This window comes from Rana temporaria, chromosome 1, assembly GCF_905171775.1.
Source record: "Rana temporaria chromosome 1, aRanTem1.1, whole genome shotgun sequence".
NCBI classification, from domain to species: domain Eukaryota; kingdom Metazoa; phylum Chordata; class Amphibia; order Anura; family Ranidae; genus Rana; species Rana temporaria.
Genome location: NC_053489.1, coordinates 325,486,417 through 325,513,765, shown reverse-complemented (window position 1 = coordinate 325,513,765; position 27,349 = coordinate 325,486,417). Strand labels below are relative to the sequence as shown.

The 27,349-nt window shown below is 44.8% G+C and overlaps 1 protein-coding gene across 2 annotated transcripts in view; it reads left to right on the top strand.

The window, feature by feature from the left end:
• The first annotated feature begins 400 nt into the window (after positions 1-400).
• Positions 401-27,349, top strand: part of LOC120945936 (prostaglandin reductase 1-like) — an 87,600-nt gene continuing 60,651 nt past the window's right edge. The window contains exons 1-4 of one of the 2 annotated variants that reach the window (XM_040360526.1): positions 401-553; positions 20,401-20,516; positions 22,259-22,304; positions 26,875-26,934. In XM_040360526.1, coding sequence (XP_040216460.1) covers positions 20,411-20,516; positions 22,259-22,304; positions 26,875-26,934 — 212 coding nt within the window. In that variant the 5' untranslated portion in view covers positions 401-553; positions 20,401-20,410. Of the gene's footprint in view, positions 554-20,400; positions 20,517-22,258; positions 22,305-26,874; positions 26,935-27,349 lie in introns of those variants that run through there. The other variant, XM_040360536.1, reaches the window with a different exon arrangement.

The following is a 27,349-nucleotide window of genomic DNA, read 5'->3' as shown; positions in this document are numbered from 1 at the left end:
TACTGCATATCTATATTATTGTGATCGATTCACAATCCTGTTATCTGGGTTTACATCTACACCAAGAAAGCAAACACGGGGGGTTATTTATGAAAGCCAAATCCACTTTGCACTACAAGTGCACTGCAAATGCACTTGAAATTGCACTGAAAGTGCAGTTTCTGTAAATCTGAGGGGAAGCTCTGCTAATTTTATCATCCAATCATGTGCAAGCTAAAATGCTGTTTTTTATTTTCCTTGCATGTCCCCCTCGGATCTACAGCACTTTCGGGTGCAATTTCAAGTGCACTTTTAGTGCAAAGTGGATTTGCCTTTCGTAAATAACCCCCACAGTGTTGTTCTAGTAAACAATAGAAGGCAGCCTCCATGACCTGTGTGTGCTTGTCAGAGGAGGAGATAGAGAAGGGGAGTAAATACTGATGATCGTGAGCAAGAGGCGGTGGGAAGGATATTCTCAGGCTTGTATAATAGGGGACTAAACCCTCACTTCTGCATCCTTACTTGCTCACTGACCAACAAGGAAATCTATTCACCATACAGAAGCGTCCCTCAAGTAAGTGTCATTCTCCTTCCTTCCTGGAAAGCTGCCTCTGCAGGGAACATAGTGTGCTTGCTACCTCTCTGCCAGCACAGGCCTATCTGCTGTGTAATCATGAATCTGATTTACAGACACAAAGGAAAAAATGTATCCTTTTTTGCTGTAAATTTTCTCTAATTTCTAGGGATACTCCCAGTTTACAGGAATTCTGCTTTGTTTTATCAATCATCATGTTTATCAAAGTTTTGGATAATAGCGTTTAAAATGTGAATAGTGCAAATGCTTTCTAATCCAGGCTTGTCTTTATGCCTGGAGGTAATTGAAATGTGAGATATGATTATCATGGTCAAATGAAGCTTCACAAAAATTAGTTTTCAACTGTTGGTAGCACTAAAGTAATTTTCTGTAAAAAAGGTAAAATGTATTTGCTGGTGATTGGCAGTATAGTATAACAAGTAAAAACAGCCAAACTTGCATGAAGATACCGTAAGTGGTATTTTCATCTAAACCTGCTGCATACAAATGCACGATAATATGTACTAGAATTCTGCCTAAAGTTTCTACACGTTTGTGATATGGAACATTTCATCTGTGCTGCAGTGTGATGATAATGAAGTCCGAAGAGCCCTAAACTGTTCAGTGTGAATGATAAAGTGGGAGTTGAACATGATACCACCCTCATTTTCCGCAAAATTCAAATGTCAGTAAAAGATGGTCAGATTAAAATCTCCTGTCTGTGCTAAACAAAAAGCAGTCGATTCGAGAAATGCAGATGCCTTATTGTGTTGTTTTGTCTATTTTTTGGTGAATTTTAGAGCATAGATAAGTATTTCTCAACCTTTTTACCTTTGGGGAACTCCTGGCAAAAAGTTTGAGATTTCAGGGAACCCTTGGAAGAACATCCGTGTAATCGGCGAGCTGTAATATAACAACAATTATTTTAAGAAATAGCATTAAATAATATAAAGAAATATTAGAACTTACTTATTTTATCTGAAACTTGTGCTGTTTTTTTTCTGCACAGATGTTCAACTCTGGTCCGGATTCAGGTAGAATTGCGCATTATTTTTGCCCTGCGTTTTTGCCCTGCGCCCCCGCAAATTTGCTCCGCTGCCCTTGATTCACGGAGCATAAGCTCCGTAAATTGCTTGGGCGTGCCGGCAAAATGCCCGGCGCAAGCGCGCGCAATTTAAATGATCCCGTAGGGGGTGGGAATCATTTAAAATAAGGGCGTTCCCGCGCCGATCGTAGAGCGCATGCTCCGTCGGGTAACTTTCCCGACGTGCATTGCGGCAAATGACGTCGCAAGGACGTCATTTGCTTCAAAGTGAACGTGAATGGCGTCCAGCAAAGTACGTAAAATTAAAATTTCGCGACGCGGGAACGACGGGTATACGTAACATGGGCTGCCCCTGCTAATAGCAGGGGCAGTCTTGCGCGAAAACCGCCGTACGTAAACGACGTAAATTGCGTACGCAGGGCTCGCGCAACGTTGTGAATCGGTGTTAGTATGCAATTTGCATACTATACGCTGAGCACAACGGGAACGCCACCTAGCGGCCATCGCAAGAATGCAGCCTAAGATATGCGGGCATAAGAGCCTTATGCCGCGCAGATCTTAGGCTGCAGTCGGCGTAACGAGGTTCCTGAATCAGGAGCACTCGTTACGCCGGGGCAAGTAAGCAATTGCGCTGTGTAACCTATGGTTACACAGGCGCAATTGCTTCTTGAATCTACCCCTCTGTGTTTAACTGCAGATAAGCAGTATACAGGGCAAAGCAGGGCAGAGTATAGGAAGGGGGCGGGAGGACACAATACAGGGGTGACAGCAGGGCAGATTATGGGGAACAATAGGACACATTACATGTGAGGGCAGCAGGGCACATTATGGGGCACAATAGGGCACATTACATGGGGGCCAGCAGGGCACACAGCAAAACATTGGACACATGAAGGGGCACGCAGCGGAGCATGGGGCACATTGAAGGGCACAAAGCAGAACATGGGGCACACAGCAGAACATGGGGCACAAGGAGCATACGGTAGGGCACAGGGTACATTACGTGATTCACAGCAGAGCATGGGGCTCACAGAAGAACATGGGGCACGTCATGGGGAACACAGCAGAACATGGGGAACACAGCAAAAAATGGGGCACATCATGAGACACACAGCAGAACATGGGTCACACAGCAGAAAATGGGGCACACCATAGGGCATGCAGCAGAACATTGGGCACTTAGCAGAACATTGGGCACAACAAGGGACACACAGCAGGGCACATGGCACACTACGAGGCTCACAGCAGGGCATAGGGCACATCAAGGGGCACACAGCAGGACACAGGGAACATTATGGGGCACACAGCAGAACATGGGGTACACAGCAGAACATAAAGGACACAGCAGAACATGGGGCACACACCAGAACATGGGGCACATCAAGGGACACACAGCAGGACACATGGCACATTAAGGGGGTCTCACAGCAGGGCATATGTCACATCAAGGCACACAGCAGAAAATGGGGCACATCAAGGGACATACAGTGGGGCACATAGCATATTATGGGGCTCACAGCAAAACATGGGGTACATCAAGGGGCACACAGCAGGACACAGGGTACATTACAGGGCACATCAAGGGACACACAGCAGGGCTTATGGCACATTATGGGGCTCACAGCAGGGCATGGGGCACACAGCAGGGCACATCACAGGCTCACAGCAGGGTATAGGGAACATCACAGGGTTCACAGCAGGGCATGGGGCTCACAGCAGGGCACATCACGGGGCTCAAAGCAGGGAATAAGGCACACAGCAGGGCACATCACAGGGTCACAGCAGGGGATGGGGCACAGTGCAGGGCACATCAGGGGGCTCACAACAGGGTACACTCTGTAGTAGCAGTTTCCCTCAAATGCAAAGTAGTGCGGGAAACAGCTGTAATAAGTCCTCTCTCATAGCACGCTACTCCCCATTGTATGTGCAGCTTTTCTGTTCAGTAAAGCACATTAATACACTACAGAGTTTTAATTGCTTAACCTCAAAGCGGGAGTTCACCTGAAAAACAATTTTTAACATTAGATTGAGGCTCATTTTGTCAAGGGGAATCGGGTGGTTTTTTTTTAAATCGAAGCAGTACTTACCGTTTTAGAGAGAGATCTTCTCTGCCGCTTCCGGGTATGGTCTTCGGGACTGGGCGTTCCTACTTGATTGACAGGTAAGTACTGCTTCGATTTAAAAAAAAACACCCAATTCCCCTTGACAAAATGAGCCTCAATCTAATGTTAAAAATTAAGTTTTTGGGTGAACCTCCACTTTAAAAGACGCAAGTAAAACACTTATAAACCTTTATTAGCCTAGGGTCGTTGAAGGACTTCTGACGAGGTCCTGTCATAAGTGGCTCTAAATGATCTGGTGTGCATTTTACAAAAAAACACACATCTGTGAGGCTGTGATATTGACCCAGACGAAGCTAAAACTCAGTCCACAGAGTTAATTTTCATGCATATTCTATACTTCCTGCCGTAATTCTTAAAAAGTGTTTACAGTAACAAAGACGAATATATATATATATATATATATATATATATATATATATATATATATATATATATATATATATATATATTTTAAAGGTTAACTTTTTTTATTGTTTCTAAAAACATAACAAACAATCGCTACACAGGTATATAATCCTAGCGAACATCGCTTCAGTCAAAGTGCAATACAATACTCAGGTATACAGGTAAACATTGTGAAACAGTATACAGAAAATGTCATCACGTAGCAGAATCTACCCTAGTCAGGGCCTAGGCACTGGCAGTTCTGGAACCATAATATAGTTAAGCCAGGAGTTCCATATTTTGGAGAACTTTTTTGGGCATCCTCTAGCTTTGTATGTTAACTTATATAGTGGTATAGCTTGGTTGACAATGGTAAGCCAAAGCTTTATATTTGGTGTGGACTGAGATTTCCAGTGCAGGTAAGAGTTTTTTTTTGCGTAAAATAGCACTATGCGTATGAAATATTGTAAGTTTTTGGATAAATCTTCTCTATTAATGTATCTCACTAGACATCAAAGAGGATTGCAAATATTAGGAATCTCGTTTACAGAGCTGATGAAAGCAGTATTATCCGACCAGAACTTCCTTATCGGCCATTCCACAAGGAGTGGATAATCTCTTTAATCTATTTAACAAATATGGTGTAAAATATGATCTATACAATAGTTTTGTCTGGATCATCTTGTCCCTTGAGGAGATGACGGAGGGCACCTGCAGGGGAAGAATCCTTTCCCAGATCTCCTCCGCCAACTCAGGTATGTCTGTGCGCCATCTTTGTTCAATGGTGGTAATTATTGGAGTGATAGGGGGCGCTATAGCCGTAGGCTAACTATAAAGTGTATCAGAGATAAGAGAACATACACTTACTAAAATATATGCGCAAATGTGAATAAATAAATGCAATTCAGGCCCTAACAGCAGGAACTGCGTGAGGTGATATATACAGCAACTGGATCTTGAATACATAAAAATATATAGTGCCAATAACCATTTGATGGGTATAAAGGTGAACAATATATATGTGAAACACAATATGAAAAAAAGTGCTCCCAAAACCAGAAAAACAAAACAAAAAAGCAAAAAAAGTCCAAAGAAAAAAATTATATTATAAGCACTGTCCATGCACTCTTAGAGTGATAATTGGCATTCTCCCAAATGGCAACAAATCAGCTTGACAGAGAAGCATGCAATCTTCTTTGAATCATACAATTAAATTCTTCCACCACTTTAAGAGTTGACACCTGAGAAGTGCTGATAAAATGGACTCTTACCAGAGCGATAGGGCTTGCTTAATTAAAAGAAAGCCAAAATCGCATAAGCAGAATAATGTCTGCAAACATATGGTGCGTCTTCCACTGGTGTCACAGGCTATCTCTCTCCAGGAAATTAGGCAGATGGGACATGAAAAGGCAGAGAACAACTCATAGTGCAACCGGTTTATTATGATAAAAAATTAAAAACAAAGCAGGGCCAAGTGGCCACTTACACTAACAAGTGCCCAACCCGGCACTAGGTCTGCAGGCTCAGATACGGAGGCACCAGCCTCTACTTCCGTGTCGGCGCAAATCCGTCAGGTGTCCTCGCTAACAGCCGAATGCGGGAAGGGGATCAAATTCAAAAGAGTGACCAGGCTGCGCCGCCGACGATCGTTTCGTTAGTACGTCTTCAGGGGGGCATCAGTAGACATCAAAGAGGATTGCAAATATTAGGAATCTCGTTTACAGAGCTGATGAAAGCAGTATCATCCGACCAGAACTTCCTTATCGGCCATTCCACATCGAGTGCATAAAGGAGTGGACAATCTCTTTAATCTATTTAACAAATATGGTGTAAAATATGATCTATACAATAGTTTTGTCTGGATCATCTTGTCCCTTGAGGAGATGACGGAGGGCACCTGCAGGGGAAGAATCCTTTCCCAGATCTCCTCCGCCAACTCAGGTATGTCTGTGCGCCATCTTTGTTCAATGGTGGTAAGCCTAGTGGTCGTGGAGTGGAGTAAAGACTTATGCCGTGTACACACAATCGGTTTTTCCAATGAAAAAAGTCAGATGGACTTTTTTCATCGGAGAAACTGATCGTGTGTGGGCCCCATCGAACTTTTTTCCATTGGTGTAAAAAAATAGAACACGTTTTACATTTTTCTGATGAAAAAAAAAAACGACAGTAAATTCCGATCGTCTGTGTGGAACTCCATTGGAGAAAAATCCACGCATGCTCAGAATTAAGTCGACACATGCTCGGAAGCATTGAACTTCATTTTTTTCGGCTCATCGTGGTGTTTTTTTAATCACTGCGTTTTGCCATGGTCGGAATTTAGTCTGATAGTGTGTATGCAAGTCTGATGAAAGTCAGCTTAATCGGAATTCCGACGGAAAATTCCATCGGATTTTATTCCATCAGAAATCCGATCGTGTCTACGCAGCATAATAGTAAGACAAAACTATTTTGGTGTGGGAGGGGTCAGTCAGTAAGTTTTCCAGTGGGGAAGTTTGCATCTCTATATTTCGTAGTGTTATGGGTGTCTCTTGGTCAATCTGAAACAAAAGGGACTTGTCCCAATTGACCCGAAACCCTGAAAAGTGGCCAAACCGTTGGATAATCTCCAGCAGGGCTGGGAGTGACGACGACTGGGGGTCCTCCAGACATATCAGCATATCGTCCACATATAAGGACACTTTTTCCTCTAGACCCCCAATCGTCAGTCCCTTAACCTCCCCACTGGACCTTATCAGTGAAGCTATGGGCTCTATCGCCAATACAAACAGGGTCCAAAATCCCTCTTGATTGGATTTAGTGCCCGGTTCTCCTTCACATAGCTTTGGTTAAATCAGCAACTGATAGGCGACCTGCGTCCAGCCTCTCAGAACCAAAGTGTCCTCTGATGAATTGACAGGCCTCTCCTGAAACACCAGCCTTGTGCTAGGTATCCCCCGGACAGGCTCCTCATCATGTGGCTTCCTCCAATTGGACGGACAACCCAGGACCATCTGGCAAATTTGGGACCTAGTCGACTCACTGGATCCACAATCTGGATGAATGCGCTCCAGACCAACGTGGTCCTGGAGCCAGAAGCACTGCGATGCACACATGCACATACCCCGGCCAGGAGGGCCACACACAGGGGTGGTGGGACGACTGCCCAGCTCAAGGGCGGGAACACAGCGACCCCGAACAAATGGCATCTGCCATTTAAATACCCCTTCCCAGCATGCACAGCGAGGCGGCCAACCCTCCTGATTGGTTACCGGGAAGAGATCTCCAACTACACTTGACCCCACTGCTGCCACCTGTCGGCCTGGGGTGGAACTCAGTACCCCAGACAACGACAGTATGCACAAACCGTACAGCCAAACTGAAACAGAGGCCCCAAAATTTAACCAAATAACAGGTTCAGAGCCAACTACCTCTCTGAACTCCCTCTAAATTTACAATAGCACCGGCTCCGAAAATAGCCAGGCGCTACAGTTATAACAACATACCTTCACTATACAGCAGTGGATTGAGCAAGTAAACTCCACTTTAATTTGCGAAAAATGTACTTTTCAGCATTGCATCTACCCAAATAAATTTATGTCCATCTGGCAAAATTGGTCAGATATACCGCAACTAACTCTCCCTCAGCTTATTCTCCATAGACTTCTACAGGTATATGTTCTTTTGCATCTAGTGGTGCTTAGTTTGGATACATGGTGCTGAAAGGTGACAGTGTTAAGGGCTGTTTTATCTTTAATGCCTAATTTTGTTGTTATAATCCTGGATAATGGACGAGGATTGTACCTACATCGTCACAGTGGTGTTGATTTACTGAAGGCAAATGGACTGTGCCCTTTTAAAAGTGCAGTTGCACTCTGCAAGGGCAGTTGCTCCAGAGCTTAGTAAATGATGGAGAGCTCTGCTGACTTCCATCATCCAATCATGTGCAAAGAAGATTGCAAAAACAGCATTTTTCTGACACGTGATTGGATGATGGAAGTCAGCAGAGCTCTCCATCATTTACTAAGCTCTGGAGCAACTGCCCTTGCAGAGTGCAACTGCACTTTTAAAAATGCACAGTCCATTTGTGGTGACCGGGGAGGGTGAGTCCCACGGCCACACACATGCGCTTGATGGTTAGCTACTTGGTTCTTGGGGCTAAGAGCCCAGGGTCAGGTGGTATTAACCCTTAGTGAGGGCCGGATGGTATTAACCCTCTCTGTCACGTGACGCCACTGTAGTCTTGGTATACCCCGGGAAACTACAGCTCCGGGGGCCTCCGTATCCCCGCTAGTTAGGATGGTAATAACACAGTCCACAACAGGGGGTTAAAACAACAAAGGCTTTACTGGCATGAAGGCAGGTGTCAAAATCTTCACAGCTTTAAACAGAGTGTCAAAATGTTCTGCAGGCAGTCTCTGGATCACACAGCTGATAATGCTTGAGCTTAGTTGATCATATACTGTATATACTCGGCTGCAAAAGCCGGATAGTAATTCAGGGCCTATGCTTAACTAGGCTGAAAAATAGATACACTTACTGAAGTGTCTGTAGACTTGAGGCTTTTTGCCGGAATAACGGATTGATCTGATAAATGAGCTGAAGTACTGGTTCTGTAATGTTTAGGGATACTCCACTCTTTGCTGTATTTTCTCCTGGAGGCTTCAGGCCTGCACTGCCTCTCCTCTGACTGTGTTGGCTCTGCTAGGAACTGTGTGAAGCATTAGACTGCTTAAACAGGAAGTACAATCCCTTATAAGGACCTGTTTAGACTGAAGCCTATTGGTTGAGAGCTGTGGATCATAGAGACTGACCTGTAGTATAACACAACACAATAAGGTATTGTCTAGCATTCAGTCCTCCCGACTCTAATACACTTGAACATGAGATGGTAATACACTCTGACTGAACATGAGATGGCTGACTAAACCTCTTAAAGCTATACACACCTAATAAACGTATTATCAACCATAACAGTATAAATCACATCATAACTAGCTGAGTCCCTGCAGGGGAGACCCCACAAGCCGAGGGCCTCAATCTGACAGGGCCTACAGCAAATACCTGTACTGGGACACCACAAACCCCACCACTAAACAGAAGTCGTCCTCGACGATTAAGGCACTGACGGATTTAGGAACGAGGTGACCTTGGGGCCACTAGAAGTCCTGAGGCATTTGTACACCAATGTCCGTTCCAGGTTCTTTGGGAAAAATAAACATATAAGAACAGGATCATATGATAAGTCCTGAGGCATTATACACATAAACGTCCCTTGCAGGCTTATTAGATAAAGTGAGATCATTATTTTGTGCAGGGTAAGTGGTTATCTGGGTCCCAGACAGAATACATATCTGTTAAACATTATCACTCAGTTTTGAACAGTATATTATTGTTAGATCACACTTTTAAGACTGAGCAGGTTTTGGATTGGGCTGCCGGAGGCTTTCTACCCAATGCCTTGGCTACTGGGGCCCTTAGGCTATTAGCTCTTCTCCCCAGAACACACTTTAATATTTGATAGACATTTTTATTCTATGCCTGAAGTACACAATTAGACATTTCTTAGAGGATACCCTTTTCTTTTTGTAGTGCTTAAGTGAGGGATAGGAGACTTACTGGCCAGGTATGTTCCTATACACTAAATAAGGTAGTAGGTAACTAGTGACATATTAGTTAGTAATGATGTATACTTGAGATGTATACTAACTGAGGTGTATGTAGTCTATCTACATATATTGTATGTATAATTAGTAGATTAATCCCTATATCTTGCTGGGGGATATCCGAAATTAGATCTGGCGGATCTACGCAACACCATTTCTGAGTTTTCTGGAGCACTGTTTTCTTCTTGAACACTTGCTTCTTCTGGACTGACAGCTGCACCTTCATCTTGGACAATGGGGGCCTGTGATGGCTCTTGACTTATGGAGCTTTCTCCCACATTAGAAGGTTCTGATGGGACTGCAGCAGGTGAGCGGATGGCTGGAGTAAACTTTGGAGCTTCTGGTGCCAAGACTGAGGTTGGTGGAATGGAACTGATTGGCACATAACCAAAGAAGACGTTTTGGTCAGAAAGGAAGAGAGGATCATCTTCGAACATCAGGAGTGGCCTCTCAGGCTCAACTGGCTTGGTGGGCTGCTCTTGTGCTGGCTGAACTGGAGGTGGAAGACTTGGTGGTGCAGAAGGAGGCACCAACACAGGCAGGTTCCCTTTGTGACACAGCTTGATCCGGTTTCGGTGGACAACTTGTGGTTCATATCCGGCTTTTTGAACTGAGTAGACATCAGAGTCCGGATAAGGGATGGAAATCACTGTGTATGGTTCAGTTTCCCAAAGGGAGTCCAACTTATGGGTTCTAGGATGCTTCTTCAGCCAGACTTTATCACCAACTTGCAACGGCTGGGCAGAGGCATGGCGGTTGTAGTCCTGTTGCTGCCTATAGTGTGCCTCGCCCATCTTTTTGTTGACTATCTCTCTCGCTTCCTGAATCCTTTTCTGATGTTCCGAGACCCACTCCGAAGAGGCTTGGGGGGAGTGGTTGAAAGGTGCTTGAAGTCCAAAGACCCTGTCTTTAGGCAGTTGACCGTGTCGGCCCATCATGAGGTAAAATGGAGTATAACCAGTGGAACAGTGGATGGTATTGTTGTAGATTTCCAACAATTCAGGCATTAGTTGAGGCCACTCTTCAGGTTGGGATACAGAAGCCGCTCTCAGCATGTGGATAAACACCTGGTTGATCCTCTCACAGAGTCCATTCCCTTGCGGATGATAGGCAGTGGTCCTGAGTTTCTTACAAGCATGGAACTGGCACAATTCTTGAAACAGTTGAGCCTCAAAGGCCGGACCTCGGTCGGACAAGACAGTTTCAGGACATCCAAGTATCTGTACCCAATGGGTGTAGAACTTCTGGGCTGTCGTCTTGGCTGTTAAGTCTTTGACTGGCACAACCACTACCCACTTGGAATAGTGATCCACCATGGTGAGAGCATATGAATACCCGGACCGGGTAGGTGACAGCTTGACATGATCCAAGGCGACCAATTGGTTGGGCCTCTCGCTCTGAATGGAATGGAGAGGTGCTCGCGCATTCTTGCGTCCATTCTTGGTGATATTGCAGACTGCACACTCACTGCACCACTTTTCAACGTCGCTCCTCATTCCAATCCAGTAGAACCGGCGTCGGATGGTGGCTTCTGTTTTATGGACCCCAAAGTGTCCTGACTGGTCGTGGTAGGCATTCAATACCATGGCGGCATCTCTCCGAGGGATCAGAATTTGGTGTAGCCTTTCACCCGACACTGGGTCCAAGAAGTTCCTGTACACCATTCCTTTGTGCACAAATAGTCTTTTCCTCTGACGCCACAATCGCTTCAATTCGTAGTCATTCTGGCCCCGTCGTAACCGGGGAGGTACCCTCCTGGTCAATAAATACTCCTGCAGATCTCCCATAGTCTGACTTTCTTCCTGTAGGGTCCTCCAGGTATACAGGTCTTCCTGGATTGCTTTAGACCCAGATTCACTCCCCTCGCGGGTGACGACCACATCCTGATTCACGAATCTTTGATAGAAGGGAGGCATCTCCACATCTTCCCACTTGTCCTCCACTGGGGGATCTTCGCCAGGAGCCATGCGTGATAGCACATCCGCATTAATATTGGACTTGCCACTTCGGTACTTGATAGAGAAGTCATAGTTGGCCAGTCTGGAGGCCCATCTTTGCTCAAGGGCACCTAGTTTAGCGGTGTTCAGGTGAGCCAGGGGGTTGTTATCGGTGTAGACCGTGAATGAGGTGGCTGACAAATAGTCCTTAAATTTTTCGGTGACTGCCCACACGAGGGCCAGGAGCTCTAACTTGAAGGAACTGTAGTTAGAATCATTCTTCTCAGCCCCTCGCAGATTCCGGCTGGCGTAAGCTATCACCCTCTCTTGTTTTCCCTGCATCTGGGACAACACTGCCCCGAGTCCTTCAAAGCTGGCATCTGTATACAGTCGGAAAGGCTGAGTATAATCCGGATAGGCCAGGATGGGAGGCTCTGTCAATAGATGTTTTAGAGCCTGGAAGGCCACCTCTTGCTCTTTGGCCCATTCCACAGGCAGCTTGCCATTATAGTTCCCCTTCGCCGTGCCTCGCAGGAGAGAGGTCAATGGCTCGGCAATTTGTGCAAAATGAGGAATAAAGCGGCGGTAATATCCTGCAAATCCTAAGAAGCTCCGAATATCCTTAACGGTGCGTGGGATAGGCCAATTCTTGACAACTTCGACTTTAGCTGGATCAGGTTGGACCCCTTCGGCGCTGACGACGTGGCCCAGGTAATGTACTTGTGGCTTGAGTACGTGGCACTTGGAGGGTTTGACTTTCAGACCATGCTGGATCAGTACTTGGAAGACGTCGGACAGGTGAGTCAAATGTTCCTGATAGGATTTGGAATACACAATCACGTCATCCAGGTAGAGTAGGACACTCTGGAAGTTAAGGTGTCCCAGACATCTCTCCATCAGCCGTTGAAAGGTAGCTGGGGCATTGCACAGCCCAAAGGGCATACTTTTAAATTCGAAAAGACCCATGGGGGTGACAAAGGCTGTTTTCTCCCTGTCTTCGATGGCCATGGGCACCTGCCAGTATCCGCTGGTCAGATCCAATGTAGAGAAGTAGGCCGCAGAACCCAGCGCGGTGAGTGACTCCTCAATCCGAGGGAGAGGGTATGCGTCTTTATGGGTGATGTCGTTCAATTTCCTGTAATCAACACAGAAACGGATGGTCCCATCCTTCTTCTTAACTAACACCATGGGTGCTGCCCAGGGACTCTGGCTCTCTTGTATTACATCTGCCTCCTTCATGTCGGTTAACAGTTTCTTGACGGTTTGGTACATGCCTGGTGCCACAGGCCGATGCCTTTCCTTGATGGGGGGTTTATCGCCGGTCAGGATTCGATGCTTAATCATGGAGGTTTTTCCAAAATCGGTTGGGTGTTTGCTGAAGGCACTCTGGCACTCCTTCACCACCACAATGACCCCTTCGACTTGTTCTGGTGGGGTGAGAGATCCTCCTATTTGCAGTTGGCGCCACCAAGGTTCTGGAGAATTTTCGGTAGCCCCTGACACGGTTTGGGCACTCAGCTGTTGGGCCGCCTTCCGTGAAGAGAGTATGTCACTGGAGTCCAAGAAAACAAGTTGGGCCACTGGAGTGTACTTTGGTAGGGTGGTGGCTACGCCGGACAAATTAACTAGGCGGACTGGGACCCGTCCATTCACCACCGTCACTAGGCTCCTTGCAGCTCGGACCTAAGGAAAATCTTCAGATTGTATGGGCTCCAGTAAGGCCTGATAGTCCTGATTCCTTACACCAGGGCGCGCCCGACACCACAAAATTGTCTCTGTGTTCGGCTGCAGGGTCACGGGCCTCATGTCTTGGATCCGAACTTTACCGATTTCTCCTCTCCGATTCGCGAATTTCTGTTCTGTTTTCAGAATTTTGAGATGGTGTTGCGCAGTCCTCTGACCTGAGGAAGACATGTGGGGGAGAGAGGCATGCAAGGCATCCAAAATATCACTGAAGCAATGTCTCATTATATTCATCCCCAATATAAACTCTGTGGCCCCTGGTACCGTGACATTAGTGACAATTATACCTTGACCTCTAAGTGTGTGACCTCTCAGCTGAATAGTGGGCTCCCAGTACCCATGTCTGGGAATTGGTTTACCGTCCCCTGCCAGGACACTAAAATCCATATCATCTGGTTCACACAATGAATCGACATTCCAGTACCTATAGAATAGGCCCTTAGAGATGGTAGACACCTGCGAGCCTGTATCAATCAGGGCCTGCAGTTGGACACCATCTATGGTAACATTTACATAGGGGCAGGATGCAATGTATAAGGACTGTCCTGAGTATATTGGCTCTTCTGCTGGACCTGTGATTCGTTTTCCTGAGGGCCGGTCCTTGACCTCAGGGGACGCCCGTTTAAAGCCCAGCATTGCATCTTCCAATGACCGGGTTTGTCACAGAAATCACAGTAAGGCCTACTAGATGGTCCCGAGCGAGGCCCGCTAGAGCGGGGAGGAGGGGCAGGAGTAGGTCTCTTAGTCTCTGGAGGCTCTCTAAGTACCCGAGTGGTGTGATTAGCCAACTCCTTTACCACCTCTTGAATCTCAGTAATTGTAGTGGAGGCCGGGGTGACAGCCACGGGTGCGGGGGCTGGTGGTAACAGTGGTGCAGGGCACGCCGCCGCACCCATGGGTTCCGTTTTAGGGTCAGGATGCTCCTCGGGGCTTGCCCCCTGCTCTATAACTTGAAGGGCTAGGCGCTTAAAGGCAGAAAAAGACATATTGGGGTTCTGTACAGCTAACATCTTTAATTGCGCCTTGTCCCATTTATTTTGGACCCCTTCTATGAATCTATCCATCAATAGTTTGTTACCCTGGTCAGGGGTGATATTGTCCAGTTTCTGGACTGCCTCCAGGGCATTCTGCAAGGCTACTGCATATGCCCTTAGTGTTTCCCCCGGCTTTTGTCGCCTCTCGTACAGCCTGAGGCGGACCTCTGAGGGTGAGTGGGACTCAAATACCTGATGTAATCCCTCGAAGATCTGATCTACTGTAGTCTTCTCAGAAGTGGGCCAGGTACGGACTTCCTCACGTGCAGGTCCCTGCAACTGTCCCAAGAGCAACAGCACCTGTTGGTTAGGGGGGAGAGAGTAGAGAGAGAAAATGCTTTGGAAGCTCTCCTGGAAATCCTTGAGGGAAAAGGGATCCCCTCTGTAGTTAGGCAACACAGGCTTCCCCAGGTAGAATGGGGGGGCCCCACTGTCATGACGTCGTACTGGAGGTGATCCCGGAGGGGTAGCTTGTGCAGGAGCCGCAAGAGGATCTGGTACATCACCTGCATCTGGTGATCTTGGGGCTGACATGTTGTAGCCTTGTTTGAGTGCGCTGTCACTTTAAGAAACTTTGAGAGCGCTGTCTTTGAGTGCGCTGTCACTTTAAGAAACTTTGAGAGCGCTGTCTTTGAGTGCGCTGTCACTTTAAGAAACTTTAAGAGCGCTGTCTTTGAGTGCGCTGTCACTTTAAGAAACTTTGAGTGCGCTGTCTTTGAGTGCGATGTCGTTGAGTGCGCTGTCTTTGAGTGCGACGTCTTTTATTGCCGGACACGTTGCTATGGCTGCGCCCGGCAACTTCCTTTTTTTTGGTCCGGTCAGCAATTGTTTCCTCCGTGCAACACAGAGTGGATTCTCTAGTTCCGGCTTGCACACTGAAGAGGCGTCACCGCCGGGGCTTGACTGGGCGGAGCTGCGACCGCTCCCGCGCGCGGGAAATGCTGGAAACAATTTAACCCCTTCAGGTACAGACTTTCTCCACTTAACAATGGCAGCTAACAGTCTTTCCTTCACCTCCCCCACCACTTGTATATGCGCCTCGCTGAGTAAATTACTTTCAATGACACAGTTCAGATTCTGGGGGGGGGGGAGGACTTGCTTTAGTGGCTGAATGGTTAAGGCGTACACCCGTATCCTGTTCGTGACGCCAGAAAACGATGTGGTGACCGGGGAGGGTGAGTCCCACGGCCACACACATGCGCTTGATGGTTAGCTACTTGGTTCTTGGGGCTAAGAGCCCAGGGTCAGGTGGTATTAACCCTTAGTGAGGGCCGGATGGTATTAACCCTCTCTGTCACGTGACGCCACTGTAGTCTTGGTATACCCCGGGAAACTACAGCTCCGGGGGCCTCCGTATCCCCGCTAGTTAGGATGGTAATAACACAGTCCACAACAGGGGGTTAAAACAACAAAGGCTTTACTGGCATGAAGGCAGGTGTCAAAATCTTCACAGCTTTAAACAGAGTGTCAAAATGTTCTGCAGGCAGTCTCTGGATCACACAGCTGATAATGCTTGAGCTTAGTTGATCATATACTGTATATACTCGGCTGCAAAAGCCAGATAGTAATTCAGGGCCTATGCTTAACTAGGCTGAAAAATAGATACACTTACTGAAGTGTCTGTAGACTTGAGGCTTTTTGCCGGAATAACGGATTGATCTGATAAATGAGCTGAAGTACTGGTTCTGTAATGTTTAGGGATACTCCACTCTTTGCTGTATTTTCTCCTGGAGGCTTCAGGCCTGCACTGCCTCTCCTCTGACTGTGTTGGCTCTGCTAGGAACTGTGTGAAGCATTAGACTGCTTAAACAGGAAGTACAATCCCTTATAAGGACCTGTTTAGACTGAAGCCTATTGGTTGAGAGCTGTGGATCATAGAGACTGACCTGTAGTATAACACAACACAATAAGGTATTGTCTAGCATTCAGTCCTCCCGACTCTAATACACTTGAACATGAGATGGTAATACACTCTGACTGAACATGAGATGGCTGACTAAACCTCTTAAAGCTATACACACCTAATAAACGTATTATCAACCATAACAGTATAAATCACATCATAACTAGCTGAGTCCCTGCAGGGGAGACCCCACAAGCCGAGGGCCTCAATCTGACAGGGCCTACAGCAAATACCTGTACTGGGACACCACACATTTGCCTTTAGTAAATCAACCCCACAAACCATGTACTGTATAAAAACTTTATAAGGCACGTTACGTGCCTTATAAAGTTTTTATACAGTACATGGTTTGATGTTTTTCCACATTAAAAAAACTCAAAAATGTTCCAACGTTTGAAGCAGTGCCACATCTACCTACATGAATGTTACCATATCTTTGTTGATGAACATGTATACTGGTTGTATTGTTTGCACTCAAACTTGCTCAATAAAGCATTACCTGATTTAAAAAAATGGGCATAGCCTTGCTATGGAAATTGTCCTGTTGCAGGCTAATTTTATACTGATGTGTCATTTGCAATCTCCTAATTCTTCTAGTAAAACTCCTACTTCTAGTAAAACTCCTACTAGTATATGTGGGCCTAAAATGAAGCTGGTAAATTTTACACTGCTGTGCATGGGTGGTCTCTAAATTCTCATAGTAAAACATCTGCTTTTATTCTTCGTCTCTAGTACATCATGTTGGACAATTCTCCCTGATTAAACATGTTCTGCTGCTGCCCAGTTATTTAGTAGATTCTATGGGCCAGATTCACATATAACTGCGGCGGCGTCACGTATCGTCTATACGTTACACCGCCGCAAGTTTTCAGCGCAAGTGCCTGATTCACCAAGCACTTGCGTGTAAACTTACGGCGGTGTAACGTAAAGGCGTCTGGCGCAAGCCCGCCTAATTCAAATGGGGCGTGTACCATTTAAATTAGGCATGCTCCCGCGCCGGACGTACTGCGCATGCTCCATTTTGAAATTCCCGCCGTGCTTTGCGCGAAGGGACGTCATTTTTTTGAACTGCGACGTGCGTAACGTACTTTCGTATTCCCGGACGTCTTACGCAAAAAAAATAAAAAAATTGAAATTCGACGCGGGAACGACGGCCATACTTTAACATGGCTCGTCTAAAGTTAAGCCATGTAAAAGCATGCTTAACTTTGCGACGGGAAAAAATTACTAGCGACGACGTAACGAACGCGAAAACCTTCGTGGATCGCCGTAAAAGCTAATTTGCATACCCGACGCTGGAAAATGACGCAAACTCCACCCAGCGGCGGCCGAAGTATTGCATCCTAAGATCCGACGGTGTAAGTCAATTACACCTGTCGGATCTTAGGGCTATCTATGCGTAACTGATTCTATGAATCAGCCGCATAGATACGACAAGAGATACGACGGTGATACACCTTCATATCTCTTCTGTGAATCTGGCCCTATCTTTTTAGCTTGAGGTGATTACAGTGCATCAGGCAGTTGTTGAAAGTCGATTCAAGAGTTGCCTTTTTGTTGCATTTTCACTGCATTCTTTAAAACAAAAAGTGAAAATGCTGTGTGTGCACCCCAAACACCACACACCCTCCCCCAGGTTATTAAACTTCACCTTTTCAGTCAGGGACCTGAATTGTGCCTAAGGTTCTCTCTGACACAACACATCCATCAGGGCAGGTTAGAATTTTAAGAGTAAACTGGGTCACCTCCAGTCAGTGGTACATCCTTGACACCCAGTAATTTATGGATATTAGCCTTACCACCCATGTTCATGTTTGCTTGACCAGAGAACGGAAGGTCTTGCATGGAAATAAAAAAACACGATTCAAAACAATAAAAAATGTAAGTCTGTAAATAATGTAAAAAAATGCTATAGAATAAGGTGACCAGATTTTTTAAATGAAATACGGGACATTTTTATTTTTTAATTGGCAAATAATAAACTATTTTATAAGCATATTTTCCTCAATTAATATGTAGCGCCCTGCTCCTGATGATCAAATGTTAAATTTAGTCGGTGTCTGAGCCGATAGTTGGCTCAGACTTTTATGATTAATGCTAAATCAACCTCTGTTCTGGCTGTGACTGGAGGGATTTTCCCACTGTTTCCCACTGTTGCCTGTAGGTGGCGATATCAGGCAAGTCTTGGTGTATTGAGTGTCTTTTCCTGGGAACAGCCCAGTGGGAGTGGTCTCCCCGATGGGCATGCTGGGGAAGGATACTTAAGGGGCAGACAATATTTTTTGGGGCCCTTCGCCTCGTAGCCCTCCTGGAACGAGGTATGTGTTGTGTGAATTTTAGCCTCAGGACCACGTTGGGCATGCTGGGGAAGGATACTTAAGGGGCAGACAACATTTTTTGGGGCCCTTCGCCTCGTAGCCCTCCTGGCACGAGGTATGTGTTGTGTGAATTTTAGCCTCAGGACCACGTTGGCCCGAGGCTGCATTTCTACTGAGTAGGCCCAGCTGTCCTGACTGGGGCCTATGATGTCAAAGGGATCCCAGCTGTCCGTCTTACGAGAGCAAGCTACTTAGTAGAGGAAACCGGGGGAGGACCTGCCCTGGAAGAGACCAAGCGGAAGGCTAGTGTTTCGGGATAGGCCTCGTGACTCTATTAAGGGAGGATCCACAGCTCAAGTTACCCTACAGTTTCGCCGGGTCGGCTTAAAGGCTCTTTAACTGTATGGCTGGAAGTTCGGGTACCAAATCCTGTGGCAGAGGATTCTAGACTGTTCATTTTTGCTCGCAACCAGTCTGTGGCAGAGACTGTTACTGATCATTGTTCGTGCTTCATTCCGGCTGCTAGGCCAGGTGAGAGGGGCCTATCCGGGTGAGCAATATCCACTTGAAAGAAAGTGGTGAATGACTTTAGAAACTTAGAAGTTTTCCCCAATGGTCTGTGCTGTGTACCTGAACCTTACCCTTCCTCCTTCACCCTTCTACTTTTTTTGCAAGTTATGAGAAAAATAAAACCTGACAGCTTAAGGTTTTACAACTTGTGTGGATATTGGAGTTTTTTTTACAGACTTTCTTCACCTAGACAACGAGAGTTGAGGTAACATGCAGACCCAAAACTAAACCAGCAGCTCCTACGGGGGTAGTGCTAAAAATATATGCAGTATATCTGGTATGTGTTTATGGAATGATTGTATGATATATACATTATTATGAAAATCATTTGATACCAGCCCCATAGCATTTTTATAGCCCAGCTGCATAACATCATTATTTTCTTGTTCATAAAAGGGAAAACCATGCATTTTAAAGCACATTTGAAGGGTGCCCAGCAGCCCAGCCTTACCTGTGATCAGTGCATAGCGAGCGAGGAGAGGAGATGGATTATACAGAGTGGGGATCTCTTGTTTACCCTGCACGGCCGCTGTCCTCAGACGAAGACCCGCCTCATATGATAGATGTCACCAGTGTGCTGCCTATCATAGGAGCCATCACAGGAGTAAGCGGGAGATCCCCTTTCTGTATAATCAGGTGGTGCTTGCCCCCTCCCTGTCCGACACAGCCCAGTGGGACCTATGATAGGGCCGGCCTTGGGCGTGTTCCCTCTGCACCAGCACGCGGTGCACCTGCCCAAGATCGTCCCTGAATCTTGGAGACAAAACCTGGGACATATGGGCTCCGGGGACAGTGTCCTCAATCCAGGGACTGTCCCCAGAAAACCGGGGACGTCTGGTCACCCTACAATACAAGTAGGAAATGGGCCATTATTTTCCAAGACCTAAGCTGGTTCTCTCTGCACTTCAGACATGGCCATTTTTAGACATTAGCTATATTCTGATGCAGTCATCACATCTATGGACTGGTAAACTGCAATATATACATTTATGTTTTAGGGTTTTTTGTTTTAGATATGCTTTGTCTGCCTCCACATCCTACATACAGAAAAATAGTGTGTCACTGGTACCATTCACTGACAGTTCAGGTGGACATATAAATAACCTTTTTCATGCAACATGTCTATAATAATCTATCTTGTATGATAGGTCAGTAATCATGGCTGTAGCAAAGTCATGGACAATGGTGAAGCATTTTGATGGTGCTCCAAAACCTGAAGATTTTAAGCTGGTTGAAAGGGAGCTTCCAGCACTTAAAGATGGAGGTAAGATACTTACTTTATGACCTCTGATTTTATAGATGTTACATTATTATCTGTAACCATTGCATTTGACTATATGTAAAATAAAACTATTGTTACATTAAGGTTCCCTAAATACCATCATAACGTAAATACGGTCACCCTGTGGTACAAACATGTTTTTTCATGCAGCTGTAAAAAAATATGAGGCTCTGTTTATGAATTTTTTCATTTCTCTTTTTATTTCCTTTTGCCCACTGGGGTTGTCTATCATGTTCAAGAATCAACGGGGCGTTAAGAGAGCATTTGGTGGCTGGAGAAACTGTATGAAAAATACTCATCTGTAGGCATCTGAAGGCAGAAAGCTTTTGGGGACCATTCACGCTATGTGTTGCATTATCATTATGGTGCGCTGTATGAGGACAGCTTGAATGTGGCAGCAGTGCACTTCTAATATAATAAAAATGCATTTTGCCTTGCATTGGCAACTTCCATACAAACAATCCATACAAATGCGTAGGCGGGGGCATCCTGAATGAATGGCACCACAACCCAAAGCACCTTGGAAAGAAGCATGGAGGACTTCAGGTATAAGGAAAGATTAGCCAAACTGAATTTATTCTCCCTTAGGTATGGGTATTTAGGAGGGAATATGACCACCTTGTATAAATGCTCCATAAAGTGAAATTTGTGCAAAGTTATTCAGTTACATAGTTTGTTCATTCTTACATAACGTTATTCACTTTTAGACTTCGTTCACACCTGGACAATTTGAATCGCAGACAGAATCACTGCGGTTCTTTCTACAATTCCAAATCGTGGCAGATCGCGGAATGCGTGTGCAATACAATTGCTTCCTAATGACACCCCAATCGTGCCATGATTTTGACGTGATAAATGTGGAGCGCTGCCACTCAGAAGAAACTCCTGCTCCCTTTTCAACAACAATTGACTTGCATCGCGATTGCAGCGCAATTTATCACGGAAAAATCGCAGCACGATTGGGGTGCCATTAACAAGTAAGGGCATGGCACACGCATCCAGCAATTTGCCCTAATTTGGAATTGCGAGCAGAATTGCGGCGGATCCGCCCGCGATTCAAATTGCCCAGGTGTGAACTAAGCCTAATTACAAGCCGCATTGTTTGCGACTGGAGGGAAAAATGTTTCTGCTATGAATACAGAAAGATTTCTTCACAGTAAGAGCTGTGAAAATGTGCAATAGGTTCCCTCACAAAATAGTTTTAGCCAGCTGAGTTGATTGTTAAATGCTGGAGATCTGAATGCACAGAACAATTAATTGGCTATTAATGTTTATAGGTAATAACACCAGAAATTGTTGATCCAGTATGCAATTGCCTTAGGGGATCAGGGAGGACATTTTTTACCCCTAGTTGAGAAAATCAAGCCATGTGTTTTTTGCCTTCCTCTTAATAAACTGTGGGTTTAGGGTTAAGTATATGAGTTTTTCAGTGTATTTATTGTTTTGTTACATTTGTTGAACTAGATTGGCTTGTGCCTCTTTTTTTTTCAACCTGAACAAACAATGTCACTATGTAACTATCGTATTATACACTATAACATTGCAAATCCAGAGATCTATAGTTTCTTCTTAAAGTAAGTTTGACTGTGCTGTACATTGTGAGAGCCAGTTGAAGCCAATGTTTACTAAGCTGTGTTCGAACCAAAATTATATTAATTTGTGCAAGTCTTATATACATTAAATTGGATTTTTTTGTACAAATCTTTTTGTTTTTTTAATCTTAGAATTGTTGTTGGAATCAGTGTTTTTCACTGTGGACCCATACATGAGGTAAATTATACTAACAGAGAAAGTTGTTTCAATTAACTATGAGAAGGACCTAGGCAGGCCTCTTATATGGTAAGATCAGAGTATTGTTAAGTTAACTAGGTATGTCAGTCAGATATATCAGATGTTTTATAACTGAGTAGTCATTCTGTAGAAAAACTGAAAGGTGGTTCACTTCTACCGAGTGATAAGGTTCTTTCCTCTGAACAACTGTGCATGTAGCGCTACCCCTCAAGGAGTTGCTGGTTCATTGTTCCTTCTGTTGTTGGAGGTAATGACTCACTTGGATAGTACCTACAGTTATCGATATATGTGAGGTTTACAATGGTTTTATGATATAGCACCCTGATGTTTAGGCAGAGATGCTATTAAATTTAGTTTCCAGGTGGTAGTTGCCTTGGCCAATTGTTAGGAGGTCAATTGATTTGACCCTCATTTTGGAATTACTGCACTTCTCTCTTCTGTCGCTAGGTGGCCGGGTACCTGGTGACATTAGATAAGAAAAGGGCATTGCAAGGACAGATTAAGAATGAATGTGGTGTCTCAGCCAATGGGCAGGGATTTTCTTGGATCACTTGGCCTGTGGGAGAACCTATACAAAAAATATCAGAAATAATCCTAAAATCACTCTGATCCCAGCGCACAATGGTATAATCAAACAAAACAAGTTTTCAAGGTATATAGCAGCTATTATAAAATCAACAATTACTAAAAAATATATGTGTTATCAGAAAAGACTGAATAAAACATTAACAGCGCTTTTGGTCACTGCAGGTGACTCATGAGTCCAAAATTCTCATAACCTATATAGGCTGATAGGAAAGCTCTCAAGATCAGAACACTCGTTAGCTACTGGTATCAGTCTCTTTAAATGAACAGCTCAATCCAAGCGGGGCTGTGTGTGTAATAAAATATCAATTCACATATCACTGCTGGAACAGACAATGCAGATCAAATCTTCTCCAAGCACTACAGGAACCTGTATGTTTCACACTGCTATCCTCCCCCTTTAGGTAATGTACTCACCAGATGCTAGGTGAAAGACAGCATAATATGTACTGGGTCTCAGCTCGTCTCCTTAGAGGACTGGATGGATGTCAGCAGTAATGGGATCCTGGTGTTTAATCACTCTCCTGCTGCTTCTCTCTCAGTGGTTGTGAAGAGATATTACTTAAATCATTGGTGCAGCACATGCAGGGAGACAAAAGGGAGACTAGATAGTGTAAAACCCTTTTATTTTTAATAATAAACCCCTGCTACCCACATATGCTTACACGCTTTAAAATCATAAAAGACTTGTCACTCAAAACAATGGTATCAGCTCACACAGGGAGGATATTCAAAATCACTATCCCCTGTTTTGTAAGTCCCGGGTAAATACCAGCCTTGGTGCAAGAGAGCTTGTCGTGTAGCCACGCCCTGACGCGTTTCGTGATTGGCTCAAGTCTTCAGAGGGCGTGGCTACACGATCCGACTGCTCATTATTTAAGGCAATGGGCCTTTCCCTGTGTGCGATACGTCCCGGCGTAGTCTGCTCCGCCCATGTCCGGACTCGTCATCGGCTACTGCTACTGCTGCCAATCACGGGTGTCACAGGCTCGAAAGCCTTAGGCCCCATACACACGAGAGGATTTATCCGCAGATACGGTCCAGCGGACCGTTTCCACGGATAAATCCTCTCAAAGATTTCCGCTGATTTCGATGGGATGGAGTGTACACACCATCGCATTGAAATCCGCGCGGAAATCCTCTGCCGATGGCGTGTCGCGCCGTCGCCGCGATTATGACGCGGCGACGGGCGCGACGCTGTCATATAAGGAATTCCACGCATGCGTCAATTCATTACGACGCGTGCGGGGAATCCCTTTGGACGAATGGATCCGGTAAGTCTGTACAGACGAGCGGATCCATCCGTTGGAATGGATTCCAGCAGATGGATTTGTTGTGCAGCACAGCAAATATCCGATCTGCTGGAATCCATCCCAGAGGAGATTTCTCCGCGGAAACAGATCCGCTGGCGTGTACACACCATAGGATCTATCCGCAGAAACCCATTTGCTGGGATTTATCTGCGGATGGATTCTATCGTGTGTACGGGGCCTTAGTGTGTGTCCCGGCTGGCCCGCTCCGCCCATTTCCGCACTCGTCATAGGCTCGGACGGCCAATCACGGGCATCATAGGCTCAAATGCCTTTGTATTCGTTTTCTATACTCCGGCATCTCGATCAGCTGGGACGTGGAATTCCTTTATAGTTAATGTGGTGACGTCAGATGCTACAGCGAGTCCGTGCTCTAAAATAGATCTGCTAGCACCTTGTACCATAAAGAAACAGTGGGAAATGAACTACATGAGGCACTAAAGGGGAAAAACGCATCTGGCAACTTTGTAAGAGCTGATACATAGTCGTGGCTGACATCCTTTTGTACATAACCTCAATAATACATATTTACAACTTAAGTAATGTATCATATGATCCATACTAGTTAGCTTATATTCCTCATTTAGATATCTCAATGCAACAATAAAAATACATCAAATTAAAAGATAGCATATGTGTTATTAAAAACCACTATGTACCTTATATTAATTCAAATAATATAAAAATCTTCATTAAAAAACATATATTAAATTGTATTTATATGCACAATAAAAACCACATAAATAATAATTAACCACATAAAAAATTACTAATAAATAATAAAATTATATGCGATACCAATTGTCATACCAATGACAGCTGTGTACTATAAATGTACCTAAACTCATTTATTATCCAAAATTAGATGAGCTTATACGCTTGGAAAGGCCACACAGGTCTGAAAGGTCAAAACATGACCTGTGTGTTTATTTTCATTTGTTATGCACATCCTGTTGTCTAAGCATGAAATATCCACCTCAGGTGGTGGTGTATTTGTTTGTTGGGTATCATACCAAACAAACAACAAAAAAAGTCAAAAATAACTCCCTGAATTCCCCTAGTGGTCACTAATAAAACAATTAAGGTCTACATCAATATTGAGGCCATTAGGGCTTAAAGTATTGGTCAAATAAAGCCACTGAGTTTCACGCTTCGATATCTCGCGGACCATATTAGCCCCCCTCCAGTTACGATCTATACGATCGATACCCCAAAATTTGAGTCCAATGGGATTTTTTTCATGTTTATCCCTAAAGTGAAGCGAGACACTATGATCTTTATAGCCTGTGGGAGAACCTATTTATTTGGGTGGAGTCAGGGGATTGGGGTTCTGTGCCACCTGGAAGGCTGTCTGGGTGGATGTGTGTCGTATTGCCCAAGGCTGCTAGGCCGTAAGCCTTAGGCCTATTCCGGGGACATCTGGCTGCTGGGCAGTCTGAGGGCCTATCCAGAAGCAAGAGGGCACTGTAGCATGTTAAAAAATTGGTGTTCCTATTTACCATCTAATAATACATAAAACTTAAACTCATCACATATCATAACAAATAAAGTGCTAATGTGTTCCAGTGCAAGTATCAACATTAATTAATTATACTCTATAATTATCGCGTTACATGCCCCGAGAAGCGTACATCGGGCGGGGATTGGATGTGATGATAGGAAGGCCAAAAGCCCCCTAACAATGCAGGGTATTAGGGGAGGGAGAAGTCAAAGGGCTCGTTGAGATCTGGTATTTAAAATTTGAGACTACTAGAGAGTTGGTGGTGCCTCGTTTCAGATACTATTCAGTGTAATGAAAAGGGCGCATAGCAGAGGATAGTTCCTCCTGTGTAAATGTGAACTCCATAAACTTTCACCATCTGTCAAAGAAGCATTGAGTAAAGCGAAAGTTCAATATGATAGTGTCCAGCCTTTCTAGGTTAAAAAGCGATAGTAACACTCGTTTTACAGCCGGGAGGCAAGGTGGTGAGGATTTGATCCTATTACTCATGATCGTCCTGCGAGCTACCAGTAAACATATATGAGTCCATTGTGAGAGGTTATGCGGTGTCCCAATGAGGGTGGGGGAGCTGGTACTTCACATCCAAAAAGGCATAGTAAAGGGTCTTTGGGTAGCTGGGTCTTAGTGACTTTAGAGATGTAGGTGATAACAGGGTCCCAGCATATAGAGATAGCCGAGCAATCCCAGAGGTGGTGAAGCAGTGTAGCGCGTGGTATTGTGCACCAAGGGCATTGTGCTTGCGAGGAGTCCGCCGTGTTAGGGCGGAGGGGAAGGTAGGCCTTGTGAATAATTTAAACTGAGTTTGCCACCAGGTGTGATTAGCAATATTTGCAGGAAAAGATTGGCAGTAAAAAATATGGCTGTGAAACTTGGCTGAGACCATCCGAGTGCCTGCTACAGTGTATTCAGGTGGCGAGGACAAAGGGTAGGTCTGGTGGAGGCAGTGCCTGAGCACGTCATGTGATGTGATGGTACAAAAAAGGATGTTCATGATAGATTGAAATAATCATAAAAATTAAATACAGTATGTATGTATATATATATATATATATATATATATATATATATATATATTTTGGTGTACTTCGATGGATATTGTTTGTTAGAAAAAAAGTGATTTTATTTTAAATGTTGTTTGTGTTACATCTCACAGGATATTCGGTAGCCAAATAATGAAGGAAGGAGACATTACAATAAGAGCCCAGGTTCCCAGGTAAATAATTTCCACCTCTACGTGGGGCTTGCTTTCTGATTTCCTGATATATCAGAGTTACCTGATGTTTTATAGTTGTTAGCCTATCAACTGCCCAACCTTACATACTGTCTCCCATCTTTTGAGTCTCCATTATGCAAGGTAAAGTGCCTGACATGCCAGTAAGCTTCAGGTGGCAGCTGACCTGCTGACACTCTACAACAAAAATAATAAGGCTCAATTAGGGGGAAATATACAGTAAATATTTACTAAGTTAGCCTGCATATATATTCTGATTTTTACATCACCCCAATATTGATTAGATGTAATTAGCGTTTTGGTTTCCAGATACAAAACTGGTTTAATAGGTAGACAACTATGCTCTACTGAGTTAACTGCAGTAGAAGCATGATGAAGAATCGAGAGGCACATACCA